At 39.7% G+C, this 22,527-nt stretch overlaps 1 protein-coding gene across 1 annotated transcript in view; it reads left to right on the top strand.

Moving 5' to 3' along the window:
- The first annotated feature begins 4,338 nt into the window (after positions 1-4,338).
- Positions 4,339-22,527, top strand: part of frmd3 (FERM domain containing 3) — a 168,889-nt gene continuing 150,700 nt past the window's right edge. Inside the window, exon 1 of the mRNA XM_072281086.1 lies at positions 4,339-4,514. Coding sequence (XP_072137187.1) covers positions 4,410-4,514 — 105 coding nt within the window. The 5' untranslated portion in view covers positions 4,339-4,409. The remainder of the gene's footprint in view (positions 4,515-22,527) is intronic.

Genomic DNA, 22,527 nt, shown 5'->3' with positions numbered 1-22,527 from the left:
CAATCTACTGAAGGAATTCACAGGGCTGAGCAGCATCTGGAGCAGGATGTGGGGCTGGGAGGGAGGATGAGGAATTGTAGACACTTAGAGTCAAAACCCTGTCTCAGGACCCATAATTTCATGACATAGGCATCCGTTAGTCTCGTGAGACCATGGATTTTCGCCTTGGAAGGTTTCTAGAGCGCAGGCCTGGGCAAGGTTGTATGGAAGACCGGCAGTTGCCCATGCTGCAAGTCTCCCCTCTCCACGCCACCAATGTTGTCCAAGGGAAGGGCACTAGGGCCAATACAGCTTGGCACCGGTGTCGTCCCAGAGCAATGTGTGGTTAAGTGCCTTGCTCAAGGACACAACAATGTGTGGTTAAGTGTCTTGCTCAAGAACCTCAGCTGAGGCTCGAACTAGTAACCTTCAGATCACTAGACCAACACCTTGACCATTTGGCCACGCGCCATGACACATAGGAGTAAATTAGGCTGTTCAGCCCATTGAGCCTGTTCTGCCATTCATTCATGGCTGATTTATTTTCCCTTCCAATCCCATTCTCTTGCCTTCTCTCCCTAATCTTTGACACCCATACTAATCAAAGACCTATCAATCTCCAATTTAAATATACTCAATGATTTGTTTTCCACAGCTGTCTATGGCAATGAATTCCACAGATTCACCATCCTCTGGCTCAATGAGTTTCTTCTCATTTTTGTTCTATCAGAACAGAAATTTTTTCTCTGAGGTTGTGCCCTCTGGTCCTAGATTCTCCCACTATTGTAAACATTCTCTCCATGTCCACTCTATCCAGCTCTTTAAATATTCAGTAGGCTTCAATGAGAACTCCATCACCCCCATCGGCATTCTAAACTACAGTGAGTATAGGTCCAGAAGAACTCCTCATATGTTTACACTATCATCCCCAGAATCATTCTGATAAACCTCCCCTATACCCTCTCCAATGCCAGCATGTCCTTTTTTATGTACAGTGCCCAAAACTGCTCACAATACCCCAAATGTGTTATAAAGCCTTTGCATTACTTCCATGCTTTTATATTCTACTCCTCTCAAAATGACATTGCATTTACCTTCCTTATTACTGATTCAATCTGTAAATTAATATTTAGAGACTCCTGCATGAGGACTCCCAAATCCCCTTTCCCCTCCAATTTCTGAATACTCTCCCTGTTAGAAAATAGCTTACACTCTTAATAATGTCTATGACTATAATCTTCTCTATGCTGTATTCCACCTGCCACTTATTTGCCCATTCTCCCAACCTGTTCTAGTCCTTCTGCAGGCTCCCTGCTTCAACACTATCTGGATCTTTGTACCATCCATAAACTTGGACACAAAGCCCTCAATTCTGTCATTAAGGTTATTAACATATAATGTGAAAAGTAGCAGACCCAACACTGATCCCTGAGGAACACCATTGGTCACCATTGGTCCTTCCTTCTTAACCAGTGGAGTGACATTTGTGATTCTCCAATACTCTGAAAACATTCTTGACTTAGTGATTCTTGAAAGATTACTACTTATGCCCTTACACTCTCTTCAGCTACCTCCTCCAGAACCCCAAGGTATATTATATCCAGTCCAGGTGATTGATCCACCTTCAGATCTTTCAACTTCCCAAGCACCCTCTCAGCAATAATGACTACATTCACTTTTGCATTCTAAATGTTTTGAAATTACCCAGTCTACCTGCATATCGAAGTCCTCAAGGACCATCATGCCATTGTCCATCTTAAATGCTTTTGTCTGCTGTTGTAATTTGTACACCATATCCTAACTATTATTCAGGGGCTTGTACATACTGTAACTTCTATCAGGGTCTTTTTACCCTTGCAGTTTTTAAACTCTACCAATACAATTCTATGCCTTTTTCAGGAGCACATATTTTGCTCAATAAAATCTGTTTGCCACAGTTTTGACTATCCTATTTGGGGATTTCCTTTTTTTTTGTAATTTATTTTTTATTGAATTTTATCAGCAAACAAACATTACCCTAAGATGTATTTCAGATACTGTACATATATATCATATAATCATATTTGTCACAAATCTCCACATAATATTTATCTGATTTTCTAGATGTTGTAAAAGGTAGAAGCAATGGCAGTTCAAGGGGATTTGGTGAGCATCTACATTAATTTTTTAAATGTTGTAGACAAATGCAGAGCATAATTAACAAGGCAAGAAGAATGTTGGCTTTCATATTTAGAATGTAAAAGAGTAGAAGTTCTGCCACAGTCATAAAAAGCACTGGTCAGTGTCCATACTATGAGTAATACTACCATCACATTTTAAAAAGGATATACAAACAAGAGAACATCTGCAGATGCTGGAAATCCAAGCAACACACACAAAATGCTGAAGGCACTCAGCTGGCCGGGCAGCATCTATGGTCCTGGCCTGATGAGTTCCTTCGGCATTTTGTATGTGTTGCTTAAAAAGGATATACCTGCATTTTGACAGAAGCACAGCACAGCTGTACCAGAAAAAAAAACACCTTGATTCCTTGAGTCAAATTATGAGAGCGACTACACAGACCAGCATCAAATTCTCCGGTGCTGGCAAAGCTAAACAATAACTTGATTTATTGCATATTAACATGAGTGGTGAAGCTGTGTCAGATACATCTATTGCTATGTTGCAATGTTTGCGCCTGAATTGGTAAAGTAATACAAACATAACATCTCTACTTGATGCTAAGATGCTTGGACATCTCCTGTTACCAGCCGAAGGCATAGTGCTATGCTGCGGATTTGATGCAAATGATTTTTGTGACCAGCAGAAGCTTCTGAAGAATCACTGGAGAAATACAATCTAAAAGGATCAGACTATACGGTGATGGTGGAAATCCAAAGATAGAAAATCCAAGAGGGTCAGAACTGCTGCTTCCTCGTCTGGAAAAGATGTCTGATTATTCTGGACAATAAGGAGCAAGGGAGACATACAGAGTCTGAGTCATACAGAAGGAATCAAACCCCTTTGGCCTATTGTCTGTGTCTGTCACAAACGTCTCTTTCCAGTATTCAGCCTGTAGACTTCAATGTCACTGGATTTTCAGTGCTCGTAAATACTTCTGAAATGTAGTGAGAGTACCTGTCTGCCCCCCGACCCCCAGCAGCAAGCAGTGCATTTCAGATTTCAAACACTTACTTAACTCTCTTATCTGTAAACCAATGCTCACCGGTAAATTCTCTTACCACTTATCCTGTCTATGCCCCACATATTTTTGTATAATCTGTAGTTCAAGAGAGGAGGGATGGCTGTCTCCTGGAGATCTCTGCTCTGGATCAGGAGATGACTGAGGTGGACCCAGACACCAAGGAAACGATGAAGCTGATAGGCTTAGGCAGCTTTTCCAATCTTTGTATCTCACAGCCTTCAGTGGAAGTGTCTATGTCTCCCAGGCTCTTAATTCTGTCATGTGGCTTGAATAAAATTAAAGACGAAGGATAACAAAATTAACTTTATCCACTCCTGCAAGCTAAGAATCTCTTGTAGCTGAAACAATACCAGTGGGAGAAAGGAACAGAAGAAAAGTTGAGACCTTATGAGCGAGTAATCTAGTACACATAGCATTATTGGTCACAGCAGATTCCTGTTGTCCCCGGGCCCGTTTCTGTAATCATTTACATGGGAAGTATTTATACGGACATCTTTCCAATTTGCATCTCGTATATTAGGGGGATCACTATGAACGGAATCTTACACACTGGCCGGATAAGGCACAATTTCTATGCAAAATAAATGGTAAATAGAGGCATTGTAAAGCCGTCAAATAGGCAACTGCAAGGGATAAAACACCGATACCATCGACAAGCGAAAGGGCACCGACGATTTGCAAGCGTTGGGTTGGCACTTCGCTCCCCTTTGTTGTCCCCACGACGCGCGCGCCCTTGCTCACCACCTGCTGGAGCGCGCGTACTTGCCAGGCGCGGGCAGGCTGTTGTGATTGGCTGAGTCGCGCCCCCCCCACCCCGCCAAGGGCGCCGGAGTCTGGAGCCGCGCGCGTCGTTTCTCGTGTGCGCGCATGCCGCGAGCGAGGAGGAGCGAGCATATCAGTACAATACAGAGCATCTTTACAGGCGGCACACACAGTAGCAGCCTGCACGTAGAGTGAACAGTGTAGGGCTAGCATTGTTTAGCAAGCATCGAGTGGTTGGAGTTTCCATGGTTGCTGTTTATTTCCATGTTCCTCTGTACCTGTCAGCGATTTCTTCAATGAAGGACTGAGATAGGGACACTGTTTGACGCAGTCGGTGTTCTTCTCCATGTGCTAGTGTTGTCTTTCTAATACGATACACACCCAAGATTTTTTTTCACCCCCCCCCCCCCCCAGTTTAGCCGAGACATGTTCGCTTTCGAGACCGGTGCTTCCTTATGATTACTTAAAGAAGAGAGGGGGAAGAATGAAAATGCTCCGCTTTCGCAGTTCAAGCATCAAGTCGTTAAGTCAAGAGATCAAATGTACAATCAGACTTCTGGATGACACTGAGCTACCTTGCATTATCCAGGTACAGTAGCAAGGATAATGGATTTAGAAATCCTGCCTCAAATAAACTCATTCAAAGCTACTCGAAATATGGGAGAGATTTTCCTTTTGAAGGACCATGGAAATTGTATTTTTTGGCACTATGCTATTTAAAGTTTCTTTTTGGTTTTTAGAACGTGTATATATATATATTTTACCCTATAAATATCTTCGCTATGCTGTGAGTTGAACATGTACAACTGATCTTTATTCATTGCCATGTTAAAGAAATTGAAGCTTCGGACACTCCCCTTTACTATAGAACGGCAATGTCTACATGATTGTTGCCAATGAAACGATAAAGATTCATTATTACTATTTCTAATTGATGGCATGCTATTTAATTAGAATGCGTTTTCTGATTCCGGCTTGCGTCTTGATGAAATCATTCGTTTCTTTTTTTTAAATGATAACATTATTTTGTTGATGTGAGTACATTTATAGTTTTCCGTGTATTTACCGCGAGGAATACATAATTCATATTTTAAATCTGTCGATCCCTGTATGTTACTTGGAATGGTTGTGTGCGTAAGATTTGTATTATATTTGCTTCCTGTTCTTTATATATAACATGTGAGCTATCTACCAGATATCCACCAATGCCTTCTGATCTGGTGATGCATTTATAAATTTAAAATAAATGCATTTATTTCAAACATGCTTTCTTTCCAAAATTTTATTTTGTGGAAATTGGAGATTGTTTTCATTTAGACAATGGCTGGTATTAAATACAGAGGAAAATATCTTGTTTGATGTTTATTTCAATTTCATCACGTAATGTAAAGCAATCTTTCACATACCAAGGTTTATTTTACTGTTTGTACAACCAGTGTATTTTGGCAAAAATCACTTAAGTTCCATGGGTATCTGTAAATACTGATCCATGGCTTTTGTTTGGGCGTACTTTCTAAACCCATGCTAAAAAACTGAAATTAGGTGGAACTTCCTTGGCTCATTTATTTTAAATTATGCTTTTGATTAAATTAGTAAATAAAAAATGTTTTAAATATTCAACAGGTCAGGCGACATATGTGAAGAGAGAAAAAGTTAGCATTTCATCTTAGTGACTTTTCATCAGAGTTCAGTAAAGTTGGAAATAAAACTAGTTATAAGGTTATGGGAAAGGCCGAGCCAAGAAACTTGAAGATCTGTGATTTAGGGAGACTGAATAACGTGGGTGTAAGGATGGTGGACAATAAAAAAATGTCTTGAGAAGTGAAACCTGAACAGCTGAACAATTGGGAACAAGAGTAGGCTACCTAGCTCCCTGAATCTGCCCTGATATTGAGTAACTTAATGAACTAATGCTTGACCTGACTGGAACCTCATCTCTGCATTCCGCCTTCTTCTCCCCTCCACCCTCCCCCCCGCTCCAGCCTGGCCTCCCTTTTGCTTCTCAAGAATATCTTCCCCTCTGTTTTAAAAATACTTAAAAACCGTTTCAGCTGCACTCTGAGCAAGAAGGTTCCAAAGAGAGAAAAATCCCACCTCATTTCTGTCTTAAAGAGGTGACTCCTTACACAGTAACCCCAGTTCTAGACGCAAGTGATTCTGCAGATGCTGGAAATCCAGAGGAACACACAGAAAATGCCCAAAAGGTCGACTCTTTAATCCTTCCCATAGATGCTGCCTGATCTGTTGAGTTCCTCCCGCATTTTGTGTGTGTAACCCCAGTTCTAGATTTTCCTGTAGGAGGAAACAGCTCACCACATTCACACCATCAAAATCCCTGAGGATTTTATATGTTTCAATCTAGGTACTGTCATTCTTCTAGCATGTCAAACCCTTCCTCATAAGATGCCTTCTAAGTCTAGATATGAGTTGGTAAACTACTGATCTAATAAAACTTGCACAATTTAACTAAGGAGACCAAAATCCTACACAGAACACAAGACATGATCTCACCAGTACCCTATATAACTGAAAATTAACCTCCCTATTACTGTATTACTAGTTGTATCTGCATACTAGCTTTTTGCCAATCATATATTAGGGTATCCAGGCCCCTGTGAATCTCAGAGCTCTGCCATCTCTCACCTCTCACTATTTATGAATATGCATTTTCAAAAAAATTCAAAATTGTCAGAATGGACAATTTCACATCTTGCCATATTGTATTCCACTTCGATGGACTGTTGCCCATTCACAGCTGATTGGTAAACCCTCTGTGGTTTCCTTATATCCTGTTCAGAACTTAATTTCCACCTAGCTCTTAGTCATGAGCAGATTTAGCAAGCATACTGTCTAAGTGGTACCTTCATCCAACTAGTGAGCCAGACAGGATGAGCCAAAAGATCTCCTGCTGTATCATAACTTTTCTATGATTCTAAGAGAACAGAGGAAAAGAAATACCCTGATGCTGCAAATGTGAGACAGAAAAGTGGAATGGCTGATGATATCTGAAATTGTTGATTTTATTAGTAGTGTCACCTCAAATTCATCTTCCTCTTGCTTCTGGCATTCTCAAGGAATGGTTCCCTCTGGGATGCACTGCTTCACTCTTCTATCTCCACTTCTCTCATGACATTCTGATTTTGGATAAGCAAAACGATGGAAGGATGCAGGGTTAGTGGAAATATGGAGCCAAGCTTACAGTGCAATTGGCCATGATTTTATTCAATGGTGGTGACAGCTCATGGTACTGAGGAGTACACTGTTCCTAATCAGTATGTTCACCTGTTCAGATTTCATTTATTTTCCTTTTATCTACACCTTCTCTGACATAACTTTAATTATCCCATGTTTTTTTATTGTGGCCTCTTTCAGTGGTGCCATCACTACTTCAGATCTCTCCTCGTTACAGTATCTCAGAACTTCTTACTTGTTCTCTTTGCCAAACATCCTCAAACCCCATCAAATACCCTTTTTTTTGAAATTTAAAAGAAGTTGTTTTCCTCTGTTTTCCCCAAATTCTGATGAAAGTTCATTGACCTGAATCATTAATGATGTTTTTCTCTGTACAGGTGCTGCTTGATCTACTTAGCATTTTATTTCTAGTTCCCAGCATCTGCTGTATTTTGCTTTTAAGTTAGGAATAATTGATTTATTGAATTGTTTCTATCTTTGTCGTTGTACAAATTATCCTGCATTCTAATATTTTTCCCTTTTATTCCCTCTCTGCGAATCTAGCTGCTTTAGTTTTATAAATTCTACAGTGACTGCCCAAAGATGGTCTGGAACTGTACTTTTCATTAACTTTCTGACTCAGGGATGTCTCCCTCAAAATTTCTCTGGAATTCTTTCATTGTATCATTGAATAAATAAAAAGGAAAACTATTTTCTTAACTTGCTTTCACAATTCAAATACAACTAAAAGCATTTAGTAATCCTGAATTCATTGCAAAGCCAATATTTTTCCAGTGCATAGCCAAGTACAACCTTTTAATTTATTCACCTTGCTGGGAAGGCTAGCCTTTAACCACCCTGAAGAAGTTGCTAGAGAGTCATCTTCTCAAACTGCTGCAACCTTTCTTGAGTGAATGCACTCCCATGATATTATTGGGTAGTATTTCCTTGGTGGAGGGAAGGAGTTTTGGACAATGCAAAGTGAAAATTATTTTAACTAGCATCTTTTCATATTTTATATATTTAGACCAAATGTGGCATTTAATTGATATATTGAATGAGTGGAGCTGAAATATACAGGACACTATGGTTTTAATTCACTCAGCGGGAAAGGGTGCTGTTTGCAATGAATTTATAGCCTATCCTTACTTGTTATAAGAAGGTGGTGATCGCCTATTTCCTTGAACCATAGGAGACTTTTTTTTCTGAAGTAGTTGAAAACAGTGAGCAGGGAACAATTGGCCTCATTGGTGTGAGACTGCAGTCACATATAGAACAGAGTGAATGGAAGTTGACTGCTTTCCTCACTTTAATGGTTATCATCTTTTAAAACTCAAAATTTTAAACCTGAATTCAAATCGTCAAGTTACCTAGTTAATTTATATTGTAGCTTTCTGTGACATTTTGGTGCCACAGCTGAGTATTTATTACGTAGACATCCTGGCTTTTAGAATGGTATTCGTGTTTCCACCTTCAAAATCATTGCCGTCTATGCGTTGAAGGTTTATCAGTTTTATTACAGAAGTGCAATGATTTATTTTCAAGTCAGGATAATGTGTGATTTGGAGTGGAACAAGCTGATTTAATGAAGCTCCTTTCTCTGTCAGTTCTGAATAGTGGATGTCAGGTGTTTGGGAGGACCAAGCAAAGAAGCCTTGTAGCTGTGGAGCATCGGTGGTAAAAGGAATGAAAGTTTGCCATTGTGGAATAATTGACAGTGAAAGATTACATGTGTGAAGTGATTGTTACTACTTACTGGCCCAAAAATACCATGACCTTCCTAAATGCAGTCCAGTGCTTGTCTTCATTTCCAGCGACCTCAGCCATCTTCCTTTTTTCCGGGCATGATTTTTGATAATGAAGCAATTTGTCCCAGATTTGCTTTGAATTCTATTTTGCTGAGTCTCCTTGATGCTATACTTAGTCTAATTGTGCCTTGATGTCAAGGGTAATCACACCTCTCCCACTGCTGGTGTTCAGGTCATTTGACAGTGTTTGGAGGAGGGATGAATGAGGCCTGGAATGATCTTGTTAGGACTCAAAGCGGATAGCACTAAGCAGAATATTAGTGATGATCCATGGTACTCTGTGCAACATCTTCCTTCTCTAAACTGATGATTGAGAGTGGACAAATACAGCAAAGATTTGCCAAGTAGTTTTGTCCTTCTGTGGACAGGACATACTTGGACAATTTTCTGTTTGTCAGTGTTGCATCTGTACTAATTGGCACTTATTTTTATTCATGCTTTGAGATGTCTGTTGCTGCTTGAAGCACTGTAGTCCCCCAGGTGAAGGAATTGCTAAAATGCCATTGATTCAGTATTATAGAATAATGAGATGCCAGTATATTTCCAAATAAGAATGGTGTGGAACTTGGAAATAACTTGTGGGTAGCATCTTTGTTGTGAACATCCTCACCAATAGAATTTTCTGGTTGTTAATGTAGTCACTGTGTGTAATTGCAATGTATTGTATAATGGGGCACGCTGAAGCCCAGAATACCAGTAGTGGAAGGAATGGTTCTTAATGTGTGGTGAATCTACTTCAGCTGGCTCACTAGTACACATTTTCAGTACTGCATTTGGCTCTTGTCAGGAATTCTATCACTTATCACAGTAGTAATCAAAGTTAATTTCACAAGCATTACGAGGGGATGATTGATAAGTTCGTGGCCTAAAGTAGAAGGAGTCAATTTTAGAAAACTTCGCACATTTATTTTTCAACATAGTCCCCTCCTACATGTACACACTTAGTCCAGCAGTCGTGGAGCATATGGATCCCTTCTTTGTAGAAGTGGTCCACAGTAGGGGTGATTGATAAGTTCGTGGCCGAAGGTGAAAAGAGATAAGATATTAACTTCAAACTTTCTGCATTATCACTGAAAGAATTGAACTGCACGTGCATGTAATGAGAGCGTCTTGGACCTCCAGGTGGTCCATAGCAGGAGCGATTGATAAGTTTGTGGCCGAAGGGAGAAGGAGATGAGTTGTACGGCTCTCGTTACATGCACGTGCAGCTCAACTCTTTAAGTGAAAATGCAGAAAGTTTGAAGTTAATAACTCATCTCCTTTGACCTTAGGCCACAAGCTTATCAATCACCCCTGTTGTGGACCACTTCTGGAGGTCCAAGGCGCTGACTTCTACAAAGAAAGGATCCGTATGCTCCACGGCCGCTGGACTAAGTGTGTAAATGTAGGAAAAATAAAATGTGCTAGGTTTTCTAAAACTGACTTCTTCTACCATAGGCCACGAACTTATCAATCATCCCCTCGTAGTTCTTGTGAAATTAACTTTGATTACTACTGTGATAAGTGATAGAATTCCTGACAAGAGCCAAATGCAGTATAATCAAAAGTGCCACAAGACCACTGTGTGCAATGGGCACCACCCACCAAACCCACACATCGACCAGTTCACAAGAGGAATGCATGCAATTGTTGAAGGATTTGAGCCTGTTTTAAAATTTGGGTTTCCATCTTAGCAATGTATAATTAGGAAACTTGATCTAGTATAATAAATTTTCATAGACTCATACAGAAATTGGAGGTCCAGAAGAGTTGCAGACAAGTTGAAAGCTATGCACTCTGCTCATATTGTTTTTGATATCTTGTGGAGTGAATTGAACTTTAAAAGGACCGATACCTTTTGAAAGGCAAGATGATCATCCACTTGACAATTATGGCAAAGGCTGGTTGTAAATATATCAATCTTGTCTCTTATGTTTGTGTGCAGGGTTCTGTAGTTATGGAAGTTGGGGATGTTCATGGAAACATCTTCTCTTAGTCTAGTTAGCAGAAAAATTCATGACTGGAATCAGTCAGTTGATCGTGCTTGGTTCAGTGTATTGCATTCTATTTTTGCTGTTTGGCATTAGGGCGTTATAGTTTCACCAGGAAGTACCTAATTTTAGATATGATTATTGTTCTCACTTGATCTTTTCCTCTCTCTACCCTTAAGGTTAGAAGAGTGGGATTGGTATTCTATCTTAATGGTAGACAGAGAATTAAGCCAGGCTAGTTACAGACTGAGACTGATGATGTCTTTGCTGCTGTTATTGTCCTCCAGCCCTTCATTAATTCCCAGTTTTGTTCTGCTAATCTGTATTATGGCTTACACAGTTTATATGGTGTCAGCACTGTCAGGGGGTGTCCTCAATGTGGACATGTGAATTGACAATCCAAGCAATTTATTTAGAATGTGTTTTTTTTACCTTTGCTGCCGTCAGTAGGAATCTCTGGCGTGACCGCTCAAAGAGAAGAAAGAGCTTTGTATAAACAACGGCAGGTACTCATCACCTTGCAAACTGTTTGCGTGGCTGCCCCTTTGGCCACCTACTTTCTGTGGAAGAGTGCATGATTCCCGCATTGACTTCATCTGTAAAACTGTAGTGGAAGCAAGTGATCGTAGGTCATGAAGACTGTCGAAGAAGAGTACCAAGAACACGTAGGAATTCTGATTCACTGGTTGAAGGAGGATGGTGAACACTAATTAGCAGGAGGTTCGCTTGTTTTTTAATGAGATTTTCGGGTTTTGGAGTCTGTTGTTAACTCTCAGTACCTCTTTCTCAGGTTTGCCTACTGCTCTGACATAATTTTTAGTGTACATTTCCTTCTGCTAGAATGAGCATATACAAAATGTTTGTTGGGCAAACTGGGACTTCAAACCAAAAACATAATTCATGAACGCAGCAGTGTCAAGATTTTGCTTGACGGGACTGTGGGACAGCTCCTAAACTTGCAACATCTTTATTCAGAAAGGGAGGGAGGCAGGCAAAGCTGAACAATATTCGTTACTGTTAAGGGCACGAAAGCAGGCAACTTAAAATGTTCATGGTTTTGTGAAAGGGAAATCACGTTTGACTAACTTAGAGTTCTTTGAGAAATAGCAAGTGTGTGGATAAAAGGATACCATTGTGGAAAATGAAAGTTCATAGTGTAGGAGTTAGTGTGCTGATGTGGGAAGAGGGTTGGTGTGGGTCAATTAACATGAAATGGGGAGGAAGTCCGTTTACTGGTTGGCAAGCAGAGTGGTGCACCACAGAGTTTGTGGTAGGAATTCAAGCTTTGTTAATTTACTGTACATTAATGACTAAATGAAGGAATTGAAAGTGTGGTGGCTAAATTTGCTGATGACATTGATAAGTAGGGAAGTAATTTGTGAAGAGGACATAAGGGGGCTACAAATGAATAGAGATAGAAAATGAGAGTATGAGGATAAAAAATGAGAAATTGTCTATTTTTCTGAATGGTGAATTCTGAAAGATCTAAATAAGACCATAAGACATAGTAGCAGAATTAGGCCACTTGGCCCATTGAGTTTGCTCCACCATTTCATCATGGCTGATCCATTTCTCCTCTCAGCCCTAATCTCTTGCCTTCCCTCTGTATCCCTTCATGCCATGACCAATCAAGAATCTATCAACCTCTGCCTTAACTATATGTACAGACCTGGCCTCCACAGCTGCCTGTGGCAAAGAATTCCACCGATTCACCACTCTCTGGCTAAGGAAATTCCTCCTCATCTTCATTCTGAAAGGATGCTCCTCTATTCCAAGGCTGTGTCCTCATATACCTACTTTATAAAAGGATAATATATAGATTCTGTAAGTAATTAGTGAAGCAATGAGAATGAATTAATTTAATTTCAAGTGTACTGTATTGATTTCCTTATTTAAGAAATGATAATTCAGGAAAAGCAGTTCAGTGTTTCCAATACCTAGAATGGTTAGATTCGCCTAGTCAAGTTTTGATTTGCATTCGCTAGAGTTTAGATGAGTGAGATGGAAATTAATTAGAACAGAAGTCCTTTGGAGCTTTGACAGAGTGGATGTGGAGAGGATTTTTCTTTTGTGGAGGAATCTAGATCTGCAGTCACTGTTTTAAAATTAAGAGGTTTCCCATTTGAGAAGGATGAGGTAAAATAATTGTTCATACGGAGGTTTGAGTATATGGCATTTCCCTTCCTCAAAGGGTGGGAGAAGCAGTTGTTTGAACACTGTTAAGGCAAGGTCAGATAGAAACTTGTTAAGCCAGATCTCATTCTATCCCATTAAAGTGATGGGCAATTTCTTGAACTGATTTTGCCTTTGTGATGATGGACTTTTTAAGTGTTGATTTGCCTCTTGTTTTAGTTGACAGGGAAGGACACGAAGGCTTTGATATGATAACACGTGCCAAATCTAAATAATCCTTCAATTTGTGCTTCGAGTTAGACAGATATAAATTTTAAGTTTCATGTTCCTTTTCACATCCTTTCATAATTTTCTCCATTTATTGTTCTTCCTGCCCTAGAATGAAAGCCTAGATTTTCAACTTTCTCCTTATCCTGATAAGCCCTTTCTTTATAAATGCTTACTACATGTTGCATCCCTAATCTTCTCGTTGTGTTGGAAAACTCAACCAATAACCTTCATTTCTGTTGTATTCTGCAAACAATCTATAAACTGTAAAAATAAATAAACTGAGCAAGAAATAAAGGAATAATGAGGTGGCATTCATGGGCAGTTCAGAAATCTGATGGCAGAGGGGAAGAATCTGTTCCTAAATTGTGGAGTGTGGGTCTTCAGGCTCCTGTACCTCCTCCTTGATCGTAGTAATGAGAAGAGGGCATGTTTTAGTTGGTGAGAGTCTTTAAAGATGGATGCTGCCTCCTTGAGGCACTGCCTCTTGAAGATATCTTCGATGGTGGGGAAGATTGTGCCCATGACAAAGTTGGCTGGTCTGAAACCCTCTGTAGCCTCTTGCGATCCTGTGTATGTATTTGGAAACAAGAGTAATGCAGAAATGGATTTTGGGCTGAATTAGCATCTGTACAAGACAGTTTTGGATGAACTCATTGTTAAAGTCAAACTCAATGTCAAAAGAAAGAGCTTTGAATATTTGTCACATATATCTCCCATTGGGATGCTGAATGCAATCTGAAAGCATTGCTGATGCAGAATTTATTAAGCACTGTGTTACAGGAGCCTGTTTTCTAGAGAAGGAAAAGTGATCATAGTGACTGGTGTTATATAGGATTTTGTAACTGAAGCCAAGCACTGTTATTTGTGTGCTTGTTTGTCCTTGAGGCTCTGTTTATTCCCCATGATGGGAGAAAATCGAGAGCGGATGAATATATTAGTGGATAACTCAGTTCTTGTATACAATATTCTTGCAATCGTAGTACAGCCTTGTATAATACCTAAATCTCAATGCAAGTGATTAAATGCAAAAAGAATCTGGTTTAACTTGTAATACTCTGATTCTGATCATGCTTATCCAACCTAGGACATACAGTCCATTTCTGGATCGTCAGAGACACAGCTCACACATATAGACTTTGATGTAAAGGATAAAGGAACAGTTGTTTTGCAGGCAGTTGGTTTGATGGTGCAACATTTGGAAGAGAGTAAATAGATGTGCACAGTGAAATGCTTGGTGTATTTTCATGCCAGCAAGAAACCTTGTGTGCTGTTTCACAAAGCATGACGAAGTTCTTTAGCGATTTGAAGAGAGCTTTGTGCAAATCTTTGAGCTCATCTGTTCCAGCATGGAAATAATCGGGGAATTCCTTAATATGCTTAAATGCTAAACTGTGCATCATCTGAAGACGCCACTTTAGTTTATACTGCAGCACCAGCAAATATCACCCAGTGTTTGAGTGCTGATGTGATTTTCCTGAAGGAAAATATCACTCAGCTTCTAGAATGTTCACTGCTGACTCCGTGGAGGTTTGCACCTTACATGTAATGCAGGAACAAGTCTGTAGGTGAAGGCCCCAATTTGGGATCCACACTGCTCATGTTCTGAGTACAGGGTGCCTCCAGGTTACATAAGGATTCTGTTTCTGTCCATAAGACCCTTGCACTATAAGTTGGGGGTGTCCATTTCCAATGGTACACCGGTACATTTGTACAGGTCTACAGCAGACCCAATCTCACTGGCTCTTCTCTCGGCTTAAGAGCACATAGATGGCAGCAAAACATACACTCAGTATTTTATTTTATTAGGCACACCTGCTCATTAATGCAAATATCCAGTCAGCTAGTAAACCTTGCAACACCATCAAACAGTTCAGCTCTTATTCAGACCAAAATCAGAATGGGGAAGAAATGTGATTTAAGTGACTTAGACCATGGAATGATTGTTGGTGCCACATAGGGTGGTTTGAGTATCTCAGAAACTGCTGATCCTCTGGGAGTTTTATGTACAATGCTCTCTAGACTTTATAGAAAATGGTGCAAAACAACAAAAACAAATCCTGGGAGTGGCAGTTCAGTGGGAAAAATGCCTTGTTAATGAGAGAGAGGTCAGAGAAGAACTGCTAGATTGGATACAGCTGACAGAAAGACGGCAGTAGCTCAACCATGTGCTACTACAGTGGTGTGCAGAAGGGCATCTCTGAATGCACAGCACGTTGAACCTTGAAGTGGATGGACAGAGGATCATGAAGATACACTCAGTGACCAATTTATTAAGGAGAGGAAGTACTTATCGATTGCAGCTCAGTGTTCATTATCATCATTCTCTTACTACTAATCAATAAGCATCAAAACCTGGGGCTCGGTACCACCCTCTGCAGCTGGATCCTCAACTTTCTTATTGGGATACCACAGTCAGTGCGGATCAATAAAAACTTCTCCTCATTGACAACCGACACAGGTGTACTTCAAGGATGTGAGCTTGGTCAACTGCTCTACTCTCTCTACATTCATGACTCTGGCTAGGCACAGCTCAGATGTCTTCTGTAAATTTGCCAAGTGACACTACTATGGCTGGCAGAATCTTAGATGACAATGAGGAGGCACTTAAGAGTGAGATAGATCAGCTGGTTGGGTGGTCTCACAACAACAGCACCACATCCAATATCAAAAAGACCATGGAGCTGATTGTGGACTTCAGAAATGGAAATGGTCCTCAATGAGGGGTCAGCAATGGTACGAGTGAGCAACTTCAAGCTCCCATATGTCATCATCTTAGAGGATCTATCCTGATCCTAAAACATTGATGTGATCACGAAGGAGGCATGCCTGAGGCTCTACTTGATTAGGAGTTTGAGGAGATTTGGTAAGTCACCAAAGAGATGCAAGTTTCTACAGATGCCCGGTAGAGAGCTTTCAGACTGTTGCATCACAATCTGATGTGGAGCCTCTAATGCACTGGTTTAAAAGGGTTGTAGACTTGGCCAGCTCCATCGTGGCATAACTCTGCCTGCCATCAAGGACGTTTTCAACAGACAGTGCCTCAAGAAGATGATTTCCATCATTAAAGACTCTCACAATCCAGGACATATCCTCATCATGTTGCTACCATCAGGGAGGAGGCACAGGAGCCTGAAGACCCTTACTCAACATTTTAAGAACAGTTACTTCCACCAAAAGATTTCTGAATGGTCCATGGACCAATGAACACTACTTCTTATTCATATTTTGCACTGTTTATTTATTTGTGGCTTATAGTAAATTTTGTCTTGTACTGCTGCCATAAAAGAACAAATTTCATGACATACGTCAATGATAATAAACCTGATTTCCAATTCTAATTCTAACCTGTGTTGTATCGCTCTTCATACACAATGCTATAATCCTTTTATTTCATTGAAGTATGTACTGTGCCAGCCATTAATGAATAACATGAAACATATTGTTATAATAATCTTGATAAGGCTCTAAAAATCTACGTGAGAATTTGCATTAAGTAGGATTTCCTAAGTCTGGTCATTGGTAGCCTGGGGAGCACCAGTATTTGCATGTGTTACACAGTGATTGATGTTCATCCAGCAACAACCAGTTGGGCATTACCAGCGGCACTGTTTGTGATTGAAGTTCAGGAAACTACCAGAGTTTATTGCTATCATTCTAGTGTGCATTAAAGGAGAGGTAAATTTGATTTGTTGAGACTTGCAGAACAGAAACTATGTATTTGTCATAAAACTTGATCTAAAAATTGATTGACCTTTGGAAAACATTAACAATATGCAAAAAGTTAGTTTTACAACAGAACTTACAAGTTTCTGAGAATTATAGCATCTTGAGGTAGAGAATAAAAATGGAAAATGCTGGAAAGAGACAATGCCAGGTACCATGCATCTATGGAAGAGAAATAGTGCTATTGTTTCAGGTTGAGGATCTTTTGTCAGTTCAAACTGAAATGTTAATTCTGGTTCTCTTTGAATTGCTAGATGTTACACCCTGTGGGACTAACAATGATTAGTATATGTTTCCAAGAAATGATTGGTTGCCTTTACAGTTAGAGAGGAATTTCCAGAATTATGTTCCTTAAACTGACTTGATTTTTTAAAAAAAAAATTGTATAATGTTGGGAAGAAAGTGGAAAATTAAATAGGTTGGTGCAGTGATCTGTATTGTATCTGAATAAGCTTGCTAAAGTTTGGAGTTTGTGATCAACTGGGAGCTGTTTACCTCAGGTCTTAATTAAAAATTGCACACATCAATTGAGTCCCACAGCATGAATCTGGACAACGTGCTGGAAGATTCTCCCGTTGATGTTGTTGTATTGCATAGACATAGAAGTGATGTCACATCGATTGTTCAGGATTAGTTGCTCTTCCTCAACTCTCTCCACAGAATCAGGGTAAAAGGGACGTAATACTCTAGAAAAATCACTAATCATTAGTTCAACTACTTAGAATTCAAACTTTGAAAAGCAATCAGAAACTTTAGAAAACTTGCAAAAGCTCAAAAACAAATTTGTAACCATTTTTAAAACTTAAAATATCTAAATTAATAAACCATTGAATTTTTTAAAAGTGTGGGAAAATTTTTAAATTGCACTTTGCAATTAACAAATCTATTGGAAAGCCCATTTAAAATGATTTAGTAGGTCTTTTGCAGCTTTCTCCTTTCATTAAAATTTTTACCTGGCAGGGAAATACATTTCTTGCCTTCTCAAATCAAACACTGATTTTTTTGAATGTATGTGAATTACCTCTTTAAATGATGAGCACGTAGCAATAAATGTTTATTTCAACATTGGAGCACCACCTGTAGAGTTGGATTGAGTTATTGACAGTCATTTTGTGATTTTATTTGGGTTGCAACATGCAAACATGGAAATCCCGACATTGAAGGCAATTTTGCACAGATATAATGGAGAATACTAGAAATTTCATTCCTAATGAAAAGTCAGTTCCTACTGAGTTTTTGCCTATATATTTGAACGTTTATATCTTGATAATATTTTTTGAATATACAGAACATGATAGTCAATCAACTCTGCTTAAAGACAAATAGATGATGCAATATTTCAAAGAAATATTTTGTGAATAGCATATAGTTTAACTAAAAAATGATCTTCAGAGTCTTTGACAGCATGTTGATATTTCCTTTTTCCAACCTTGCCTCAAGTTTTCGTAAATATTTTGCAAGTTAGAAATTAAGTTATGTGTTTTCTTCCTGCAAAACATCTTGCTGTACATTTTTATAAATTCAATATCTTTTAATAAATTCATGCCGGTCTGGGTTATCCTGTGATTTAATGGCAAAGTTAAGCAGATAAATAAATACCAGTGAAATGCCTGACTAAACAAATATGGCTTAACAGCAATGACCCAAATATGGCAATTTATAAAGTACTGAGGTACTAGCAATGGGATGCTTGCTACATAGTCCAGTCTCAAAGGAAGAGAACTGATTTTGTTTTTGAGTGAAATGAAAGTATTCATGATTGAGCATGCAGTTCTGTGCTTGACCTTGATAGAAGTTTCCAGCACAAAGTTCTATTTCTATTTAAACTATCCTTCAAATGGTTGCAGGACAATACACTACCAATCCTCATGCCGTGCCACTCAGGAACTTGTGCTAATATTATTTTTGTGACTGTATCTGCTATGAACTTTGTGTGACTCTATTTACTGTGTTTTGCCCCTTGACCTATTAGCTGTATACGTGTGTATGTATGGTTAATGACAATTAAACTCAAACTTCCAGTTGAGAAGTTGAAGCTTAATCTTGTGTATCCTCCCTAGAGGATATAATGGCTCAGAATTTACTAGAACAGATTTGCAATGCACAGTTTCTACCATCTACCATCTGTGAATTATGTCAACAAAGCCATGACTGATCTGACTGTTGAGGTCCAGGGCAGTCTAGAAGTCTGCATTCACTAATCCCTAAAGTAGCCCTGCTTTATAGATGTTCTTCTCCACTGCTGGGATTAATGTGCTGGGAGTTGGTGTGGATCTGATTAACCAGAAAGCCTCCTCCTTCATTGTAATTATTACACCTCACTCTACAGTCAGGCTACGGGTTTAATTCTGGTCAATGAAAAATGTAGAAACAGGCATGCATTAAAACAAGGTGCCAAGTTGGTAAAGCTGGATGTAGGAGGTACCTAATAAAGTGGCCACTGAATGTACATTTCCTGGAACCTCACTCAGAACTTCAGTTCTTTAAAATTACTCATTTATTATAAATATGCATAATCTAGTTTATATGCAGATCAGAAGATGACACAAATGTATATAGATGTTAATATCTTACATCGAATACATTTTGCATCCGGATTATCAAATAAGTAAAACATAATTGAAATTTTATGTAATTATTTTAATATGTAAGGTAACTCCAGCTCACGTGATTGAAGCCCATTGGATCCCTGTGTCCACGCATCCTGGCCAGCACAGAGTAATAGTAAAGATGCATTAATGTCTGATGTTGTACTTTTAATGTGCTGCTGCAAAGCTAACTAAGGAAACCAAAAGAATTTTAGTTTTCATTGCTAGGGGAGTTGAATGCAAAAGTAACGAGATTACGCTTGTGCTGTGTGATACTGTGTGCATATATATGATTGGTGAGATCACTTCTGGATTGTTCATTAAAGACAGAATGTTATTGTGTTGGAAGCAGTTCAGAGAAAGTTTATTAGACTAATACCTGGAATGAATGGATTAATTAATGGGGATAGGTTGGACAGACTTGGCTGTATTGTCCAGTATTTAAAATAGTGTTATGGTGGTGTGTCACAGTGCTATTCTCTCACAGCTCCAAGGCCTAGGGTTTGAACCTGATTTTGTAGATTTTACTTGTTCTCTCTGAGTCTGTTTGGATTTACTCTGGGTGGTATGATTTTCTCCCATATCCCAAAAATGAACTGGAAGGTAATTGATTTCTGTGAATTATCCCTTGATGTAGCTGCATGGAAACATGAATCAAATATGCACATATGTTATGAGAGAGAATAACATAGTGAAATAAGGAAAGAGGGAATGGGGCCAATGGGTTACTGAGGTATAAGTGAAAAGGGATTTGATTGAAACAGAACCTTTGAATGTTCTTAAGGCAACAGAAGATATACTGGATATTTCAAAATCAAGGACATGAAACGTTATCGATAGTAGGTGGAAATGCAAAGTTGGGCTCTCCTCACAGTCAGCTCAGCCATGGTTCTGTTAAATGGCGGAATATGTTCGAGGGTCTGACTAGCTTTTCCCGTTCTTAGTAAACAAGCTCATACGTTTGCAGATACAAATAATTCTGTTCATACTGCAGTTAGTTCAATTCAAAGGTAAAGTTTAATCAATTATATCCTTTTTAAGTCAAGGGAAGAACATTTTGTGATCATTTATTTTGAAGTAACACTTCTAATAACATATATAAAAACAATTTTTATTTGTTGTGAACTAAACAGTTACATCAGTGCAAAAGGTATTAGCAGGCTGACTGATATTTTTGCATATTGTACAGTCATTCTTGTTGAGTGATATTCTACTAAAAGTTTGGGAACATTGTAAAATACCAAGTTAATGTTTGATCATTCACTAAATAGTGAGTGAATCACTATAAGCTACATTTCTAAGACCTACTGAAATATTAAATACACAACATGCTTCATTAATAAATGTGCCAAAGTATGGTTAAATTGAAGAAAACAGAAAGAACGATAGTCTTGAATGCATGTAAGAGCACATTTACAGCAATCGTACCAGGATTATTCCTGCAAACATGAGGACATTTCCGACACCTCCCTCCCCTTTCTTGATCTTTTTATCTCTATCGCTGGAGACAGCTTATCTACTGATGTCTACTATAACCCTACTGACTCTCACAGCTACCTGGATTATTCCTCTTCCCACCCTGTCTCTTGCAAAAATGCCATCCTCTTCTCACAATTCCTCTGTCTCTGCTGCATCTGCTCTCAGGATGAGGCTTTTTATTCCAGGACGAAGGAGATGTCCTCCTTTTTTAAAGAAAGGGGCTTCCCTTCCTCCACCATCAACTCTGAACTCAAACGCATCTCTCCCATTTCACGCACATCTGCTCTCACCCCATCCTCCCGCCACCCCACTAGGGATAGGGTACCCCTTGTCCTCACCTATCACCCCACCAGCCTCCGGGTCCAACATATTATTCTCCGTAACTTCCATCACCTCCAATGGGATCCCACCACTAAGCACATCTTTCCCTTCCACCCCCCCCCCCGCTTTCTGCAGGGATTGCTCCCTACGCGACTCCCTTGTCCATTCGTCCTCCCTATCCCCCTATCCCTTCCCACCAATCTCCCTCCTGGCACTTATCCTTGTAAGTGGAACAAGTGCTACACATGCCCTTACACTTCCTCTCTCACCACCATTCAGGGCCCCAGACAGTCCTTCCAGGTGAGGCGACACTTCACCTGTGAGTCAGCTGGGGTGACATACTGCGTCCAGTGCTCCTGATGTGGCCTTCTATATATTGGTGAGACCCGATGCAGGCTGGGAGACCATTTCGCTGAATACCTACACTCTGTCCGCCAGAGAAAGCAGGATCTCCCAGTGGCCACACATTTTAATTCCACGTCCCATTCCCATTCTGATATGTCCATCCATGGCCTCCTCTACTGTCAAGATAAAGCCACTCTCACATTGGAGGAACAACACCTTATATTCCGTTTGGGTAACCTCCAACCTGATGGCATGAACATTGACTTCTCAAACTGCCGCTAATGCCCCACCTCCCCTTCGTACCCCATCCCTTATTTATTTATTATTATTATCTTTTTTCTTTTTCCTTTTTTACTCTCTTTTTTTCTCCCTCTGTCCCTCTCACTATAACTTCTTGCTCATCCTCTGGGCTTCTCCCCCACCTTTTCTTTCTTCCTAGGCCTCCCGTTCCATGATCCTCTCCCTTCTCCAGCCTCGTATCCCTTTTGCCAATCAATTATCCAGCTCTTAGCTCCATCCCTCCCCCTCCTGTCTTCTCCTATCATTTCGGATCTCCCCCTCCCCCTCCCACTTTCAAATCTCTTACTATCTCTTCTTTCAGTTAGTCCTGACGAAGGGTCTCAGCCCAAAACGTCAACTGTACCTCTTCCGATAGATGCTGCTTGGCCTGCTGCGTTCACCAGCACTTTTTAGGTGTGTTGCTAGGATTATTCCTGCCATGGGTCTGATTTACAGACCCCACTGAATCCCGCAGGGCAAAGGCTTTTGTGGAATGACATTAACAGTAAGTTAGA

Source organism: Mobula birostris, chromosome 17, assembly GCF_030028105.1.
Source record: "Mobula birostris isolate sMobBir1 chromosome 17, sMobBir1.hap1, whole genome shotgun sequence".
NCBI classification, from domain to species: Eukaryota; Metazoa; Chordata; class Chondrichthyes; order Myliobatiformes; family Myliobatidae; genus Mobula; species Mobula birostris.
Note: the sequence above shows the minus strand (reverse complement) of the source record. Positions and strands in the feature narration are given on the sequence as shown.